At 52.1% G+C, this 7,334-nt stretch overlaps 1 protein-coding gene across 4 annotated transcripts; it reads left to right on the plus strand.

Moving 5' to 3' along the window:
• The first annotated feature begins 572 nt into the window (after positions 1 to 572).
• Positions 573 to 6,758, plus strand: CDK2 (cyclin dependent kinase 2). Of its 4 annotated transcripts, none has more exons than XM_037514948.2 (8): positions 710 to 860; positions 1,557 to 1,634; positions 1,742 to 1,862; positions 2,499 to 2,669; positions 3,803 to 3,904; positions 4,579 to 4,722; positions 5,026 to 5,229; positions 5,518 to 6,758. In XM_037514948.2, exons 1-8 carry the CDS (start codon positions 745 to 747, stop codon positions 5,620 to 5,622), a joined length of 1,041 nt encoding a protein of 346 aa, XP_037370845.1. In that variant the 5' UTR covers positions 710 to 744; the 3' UTR covers positions 5,623 to 6,758. The 4 variants fall into 4 exon arrangements, with proteins under 4 accessions (XP_037370848.1, XP_037370845.1, XP_054552665.1 ...); XM_054696690.1 differs by having other exon boundaries at positions 2,514 to 2,669; XM_037514950.2 differs by lacking the exon at positions 710 to 860 and adding an exon at positions 1,150 to 1,441.
• Positions 6,759 to 7,334: the final 576 nt, after the last annotated feature.

Below are 7,334 nucleotides of genomic sequence, written 5' to 3' on the forward strand. Positions count from 1 at the left end.
CGCTCTGTCTCTGGTGGATCCTCTCACCCCCCCATCTCTGGCCTGTACCCCAACTCTTGTATGCATAAATAAATGAATGTTTTTTAAAAAAACAAAAACCAGAAACTCTGCGTCCAAAACCACGCTATCCGGGTAGGCTGGAGGTCCGAGGCCAGGGGTCCTCGGGGCTTGGGGAGCCCTTGCACGGACCCCAGTTCCTGCCTTCCACAGGCGGCTCCCGAGCCGGTGTCACGGAATCTTGGGTGCACCTGTGCCCCGGGGGTGATGCCGCGGCGGCCAGTGAGAGATCGGGAGCCCCCGACGGGCTCCGCACACCGGCGGGAAGCGCGAGCCCAGCCCGGCAGCCGGAGCCGCGTCCCGCCCGCGCGCCCCGCAGCCGCGCGCCCCGAGCGCCCCGAGCGCCCCGGCCCCGAGCCGCGCGGGGCGGGGCCAAGGCGGGGCGGGGCCTCCTCGGGGGCGGGGCCTCGCCGCGTCCTCGCCGACGCCGGCCAATCGGCCGGGCGGGGGGCGGGGCCCGGGAAACGCGGGAAGGGGGGGCGGGGCTTGCGGCGGCGGCCGGGAACTGGGGGCGGCGGCAACATTGTTTCAAGTTGGACAAATTGACAAGCGCGGGGGGCACGGCGTTCCATCGCGACCCCCGCCGCGCCGAGGGCCCGGCTCCCGCCCCCGCCCCCGCGCGCCGGCCCGCGTCCCGCAGGCGCCCGGCTCGGCCCCGGGCTGCGCCGCCCCGCGCCGCGGCGCTTCATGGAGAACTTCCAAAAAGTGGAGAAGATCGGCGAGGGCACCTACGGGGTCGTGTACAAGGCCAAGAACAAGGTGACGGGGGAGGTGGTGGCGCTGAAGAAGATCCGCCTGGACACGTGAGTGACCTCCGGCCCCGGGGCGCCGGCGGGGAGGCCGGGAGCGCCCCCGCCCCCACCCCGGGGCGGGGGCCGCGGGCCGGAAGGCGGGGGGGCCGGGGGAGGGGGGCTGGAGGGCGGCGGGGCCCGCGGGAGGACGGGGAGCGTGAGTCCCCGGACACGTCCTCCGTAACGCCGGGGAGGCCCCCAAATGTGCAGGCGGGGAGCCCGGGGAGCCTGGAGGCCTCTGGGCGAGGTCCGGGGCCCCCCGCGGCCGGGGGTGCTGTGGGGGCCGGTGAACAGCGTCTTTCTGAATGAAGGGCCCGCCCCAGTGCCCCAACCCCACCCTCGTCGTAGAATTCTCTCCCTCTTTCAAAAGAGTGGCAGTTGAGCTCGCTGGCCCCTGCGGGGAGGCTGGTGCAGCTCCTCCCCGGGTGTTGTTTCTTGCCTGGGACCGTCTCTCGGCCTCACCTTCCCCCGGGGGCTTTCCTCTCCCGCCCCTGGGGAAGGAAATGGCCCTAATGGGTCCAAAAGTTACTCCCCGTCCACCCCTGAATGAATTCCCACAGCAGCCTCTCCTTCTCCTTGGACTTTGCTAAGAGGTGCTGGGGGTGGTGACTCCTGGGGGAGGGAGGGGGTGGGGAACGAGAATGCCTGGGCTGCAAGAAAAGGAATATTTGTAACCACATTCCCATCTGCTTTCCCAACCTCTCCAAGTGAGACGGAGGGTGTACCCAGCACTGCCATCAGAGAGATCTCTCTGCTCAAGGAGCTCAACCACCCTAACATTGTCAAGTGAGTATGAGTCTGGGAGGGGAGCTGATAACCCAGAATGATGAGTTCTGTCTCTGTCGTCTGGGTATTTCTCTTGCTCACCCCCGTTCCGGGCCTCCCTTCTCTAGGCTGCTGGATGTCATCCACACAGAAAACAAACTCTACCTGGTTTTTGAGTTTCTGCACCAGGATCTCAAGAAATTCATGGATGCCTCTGCTATCACGGGCATTCCCCTTCCGCTCATCAAGGTAATCCTGTGCTCAACTTCTCCCCGTCATGCGTATGTCTAGGCGAGACTGAAGCAGGCACTTCAGACTGAGTGGTGATGATTTGTGTGATCTTGGCTTTTTCCCAGCCCCCACCCCCCTGCGCACGCACACACACATACACACATACACACACCTTTCTTTTGTGGCTTTTTCACTACTCATTATACTTATTAACCCTAGGGCTGGGCAGGAGAATCAAAGAGGTTGAAACTCTAGTGAGTCAACTTAGCTCAGGTGGAAGGTCAGATGAAACTTAGATAATGGGACTTGAGGGCACTTGGTAGATGCCTTCAAAAAGCCCTTTCTACTCTTTGGTGGGAGAGATAGGCAGTGAGTTTCTTGTCTGTTTCAATGCTGGATTCTTTATTCCCAGGGCTACTTTCAAACTGTTAGCATAAGTTTATTCAGTGCACATTTATTGAACACCTTCAGTGTGCTAGGCACAGGATATTGAAAAAGACCTGAGCCTTATACTCACTGGGCTGACAGTCCGATGGGAGATGTAGCTGGTACACATGGAATTATAACCTAATATCGTGAAGGCTTTAGTGTAGCTTTGGAGGCACAGAGCAGCCCTGATGTGCTCACTGTGACGTCTTCTCTCTCTCTCATCAGAGCTATCTGTTCCAGCTGCTCCAAGGTCTAGCTTTCTGCCATTCTCATCGGGTCCTGCACCGAGACCTCAAACCTCAGAATCTGCTCATCAACGCAGAGGGGGCCATCAAGCTGGCAGACTTTGGACTAGCCCGAGCATTTGGAGTCCCGGTTCGTACTTACACCCATGAGGTAAGTCCCTCTGCATTTCTTTTTCTTTTTTTTTGTGGAACCCTCGCCGGTGGCCGGGGATGGAACCGGCGCTGAGGAGACTGCGGGCAGCCTCGCAACCCAGCGCTCAACCGCTGCGCCACCAGGGGAGTCCCTTCTGCGTTTCTTTTATTTTTAAGGAAAAAATTAAAAGCAAAAACAAAATAGCCGTCACCATCCCTTATACATCCTCCTCCCTTTCTCCCTTGCCCCCACTCTCACCTCTTGTAACTTCAGTGCAGTCATCAGTGTCCACTAATTTATTTTTATTTTGTTTTGTCAGCTCATCTGCTTCGCTTCTTTATAGCTCCCAGATATGTGAAATCATCCAACATTTGTCTTTATCTTTCTGACTTACTTCACTTCACATAACCCCCTAAAGGTTCTTCCATTTTGCTAAAATGGCAGAATTTCTTTTTTCTTTGGAGCTGAATAGTATTCCATTGGGTATAGCATACCAAGTCTTCTCTATCCAATCAACTCCCGTTGGGCACGTAGGTTGCTTCTTTATCTTTGCTACTGTAAATTATGTTCTTCTCTGCATTTCTTCCCTAAATTTCCTGAGGGTGTTAACAAGGACATTCACAAAGTTACTAAAAATATCTGGCCAGCAGTTTTTCTCTCAGAAGATGGAAAGTATCTCGGACATCAAAGATTAAATTTAGAGTATGAAAGACAAAAAACAGAGCCTCCCTGGTGGCACAAGGGGTTAAGTCTCAGCACTATCCGCGGCTACTGCAGCACAAGTTCAATCCCCGGCCAGGGAGGTGACCCACATGGCGCAGCAGACCTCTCCTGACTCGCCCGCTGCTCCCCTCAGCAGTGGATTTCAGTAGATCTGCCTGTTCTGCTCCCCGCTCTGTCTCTGGTGAATCTTCTACCCGCCCCTCCCACCCCGGCCTATACCTCAGTTCTTTTGTGATACGTAAATAAATAGAAAATAAAAATCTTAAAAGAAAAAGTCAATTCCACTTGGAGGACATTAGAGGTAGAGGAAGGCGGGAGCAAGGAAACTGCTTGTTGAGAGGCTGACAGGAGAGCAGTGATGAGTTGCTGAGGTGTAAGAATCTTCTCGGCCCATACACCACCTATACCTGCCCTCCTCTTGCCCCCAGGTGGTGACCCTGTGGTACCGAGCACCTGAAATTCTCCTCGGCTGCAAATATTACTCCACAGCTGTGGACATCTGGAGCCTGGGCTGCATCTTTGCTGAGATGGTATGGAGGCATGCCTGAGTTCCACCAGCCGCGCTCTCACATTCACAAACTATCTCCTGATCCAGACTCACGGTCTTCTGTGGTCACAGGGTTTTTCTTTAGAGTAACACCAAAGTGGCGGTGGGGAAAACGAGAGTCTGTTGTCCCTGTGTCAACCATATGGTAGGCTAGCCTCATGCAGCTTTAGCATCCAGCATACATCTCTCTCCCCAGATGAGGTAAATCATTTCTGCAGCTGTTTTACCTGGAGTCTGTATATATCTGGGAGAATGAGTACCTCCGTTATCTGGCCTGGAGACCTTATTGTAGGAAGCCAGGAATGTGGGAAAATCAACTGTGTTCACCTTACCCTTGCCTTCTATTCAAACTGCACACTTAAATATGTCCCCCCTCAACCTCTGGCTTTTCAGATTGAAGGATCCCCGAGAACCCAACCTTCTCTGGGCACTCTCATCCCCTTAAATACCACAACAGACTGGGCTGAGTTTTCAAATCAAACCAGCAATATTTTTTATGGTCCTTTATTTGGGGTGTGACTGGGAGCTTGGAGACCATTAGCATATATATATATATATATATATATATATATATATATATAGTGCCTTTATCCCCCAGTGCATTACCTTACAATTGCCCATATTCCTCTCTCAATTCATCAAAAAATATTTGTTAAGCACCTAGTGTGTACCCAGCACCAAGCTGGGTGCTGTGGGGAACACAGAAGAAATGGAAGACACAGTCTCTGCCCGCTGTGCTCCTATCTAGAAGTGGCTGCATCACAAGGAGGGGGGATGACCGCAGTGTCTACCCCATACCCCGTGAGTGGTTTGGGATCCCTTTGCTACACGTCAGTGGCACCCCAGACATTCACCCCTCCCACCCCCACCCAGCCTTGGGGATCTGCAAAGCCATGGTTGGGGGGAAAGAAGGCGGGGGCCAGAAGACCGATGAAGGGACTTCATTGTCTCAGGCTCTGTGTGACTGACCCCGTGAGAGGCCCTGGGGTGGTTGTCATGGGGCCCTGCTGACCTTCCACTGCCTGTGGGAACCTCCGTGTTACAGGGGCCAGTTTTGACTGATGTCTTTGTGGGTCTGGGCCTTTCCTCTGTCCCCCTTTTCAGGTGACCCGCCGGGCCCTGTTCCCTGGAGATTCTGAGATTGACCAGCTCTTCCGGATTTTTCGCACTCTGGGAACCCCAGACGAGGTGGTTTGGCCAGGAGTTACTTCTATGCCTGATTATAAGCCGAGTTTCCCCAAGTGGGCGCGCCAAGATTTTAGCAAAGTCGTGCCTCCCCTGGATGAAGATGGACGAAGCTTGTTATCGGTGAGAGTGGGGGGTGGGCCCCATTTCCTCTTATTCACACCACACACACACCCCCCCCCAGGGCAGGGTTTTTCCATGGTGAAGGATGAGACCCTGAACTCTGGATATCCGTGATTCCCGCGCCCCTGCTTCTCTTTCCCTGTTGGCACATGGTTCAGATATAGGGAGGAGGGAAATGAGAACTCTGCCTGGGGTAAAAATATACTGCTTTCCCGATTTCTTGGAACACCTGCTACCCGCTCAGTCCACCATCACGGCACTGAAGCCGGCATACCTCTCTCCCTCCAGCAAATGCTGCACTACGACCCCAACAAGCGGATTTCGGCCAAGGCAGCTCTGGCTCACCCTTTCTTCCAGGATGTGACCAAGCCAGTCCCCCATCTTCGACTCTGATGTCTGATGTCCTTCCCACACCCCCCACCCCAAGTCTCACCCTCTCCTCCAGTGGGGGCCTGATCTGGCTTGAATTTGGGCTGTTTGCCCACTGATCTTGCCCGGCTGCCTTAACTCTCACCCTTCCCTCCTAGCCAGACAGCTGCAGGATACAGGAGATGGAGGGGAGAAATAGGTGAAAATGAAAGGAAACTTCAATATTAGATGCACTTAAGTCAGCCTCTACCAACCCTTTCTACCTCCTCTTACTCATTGCTGAAGAGAGCTGGTATTAAAAACAAACAAACTAAAAACAAAGACTGACTCCCCTCCCCCCCACATAGGATTTGCTATCTATCTCCAAACACCAAAGTTATTATTTCCTGTGTTTGGGATAACAGAGACCCAAGTCTTCTGCAGCCACTGTGTTTGTAAGGCCAATTGATAGCAGGGGGGCTAAGCTGGAACTTTCGAAACCAAGCAAAGACAAACATAGCGAGGGTCTAAATTGAGGAACTAGGTTAAAAACCAGCTCCACCCAGTTTATTCTCTACTTTTAGTGTTTCATCTCATCTAACCGTCTGGGAGACATAAGAGTCCGGATGAGGCTGCAGTAGAAATGATTTGACTAGAGAATCTACTTGTCCTTCCTGTAGGCAAGAGGTGTCTGGGAAGCTCTGGGACAGAGCTGTGCTTCGCTGGGGCCTTAGGAGACAGTGAAAGTGAAATGTTTGAATTTTTTTTTTTTTTTCTTTTAAAAGTCTTAGTTCTTCTGGACAGAGCAGGGATTCCTGTTCCCATGGTCCTCTGAAGGCCATACCCTAGGATTGGAAGTTAGGGTGTAGACGTCATTTTGAGAGTGCTGACACTTTTTTAGGGCTGTGACTGTGTGGGGGTTATTGGGGAAAATATTTCTTTAAAAGAAGGATAAACAATTATATTTATATTTCAGGTTATAGTTGTTAAATTTCAAGTGGGAGTGGGTGCATTTGTGGCCAGGTGCACCTCTGGGTTTTGTTATTCAAATGTTTAAAAAAAAAAAAAAGGAAAAACAAGAGTCTTCTGTTTTTATGATTTTGTTTCTTCTCCCACTTTTTATCCTTGCTACTAACATTATTTGTAATTTAGTTTGTAATTCATTAAAAAAAGTTCCTAATTTTATAGTTCATCTCTTTCCTCTTTTACATTTGTGTATTTATCTACTGCAATGGTGTGAGAGAGAATATGAATGTGTATGGGTCATCCTGGGTTCCAGATCGCCCCTCCCCGCTCCCTTATCTCTCTGGATGGGTCAGCTGTCTCATCACATCATAGCCTCTGTGATGCAGTTTGGAATAGTGCTCAAGGTGGGCTAAGTAGGTACTACTGCCCTCATTTTATAGCTGGGCTAAGGCCGTGTTTCCTCCTACATTTTATTTATTTATTTTAAAGATTTATTTATTTATGCACACAATAACTGGGGTACAAGCCAGAGGTGCCGGGTGTGAGAGGACTGACCAGAGACAGAGTGGGGAGCAGAACAGGCGGATCAACCGAAATACACTGCTGATGGGGAGAGGATGGATTAGGGTCAAAATAAGGGGTGGGGAGTGCAATTGTATGGGGAATATAACCAAAATGAAAATGCATACATTGTGCAAAAGTGAAAAATGATGTAAGAATTATATAAAATAAAATATTTTTTTTAAAAAAAAAGAAATACACTGCTGAGGGGAGCAGCGGGTGAGACAGGA

This window comes from Talpa occidentalis, unplaced genomic scaffold, assembly GCF_014898055.3.
Source record: "Talpa occidentalis isolate TD23 unplaced genomic scaffold, MPIMG_talOcc4v2.1 talOcc4.16, whole genome shotgun sequence".
Taxonomy (NCBI): Eukaryota; Metazoa; Chordata; class Mammalia; order Eulipotyphla; family Talpidae; genus Talpa; species Talpa occidentalis.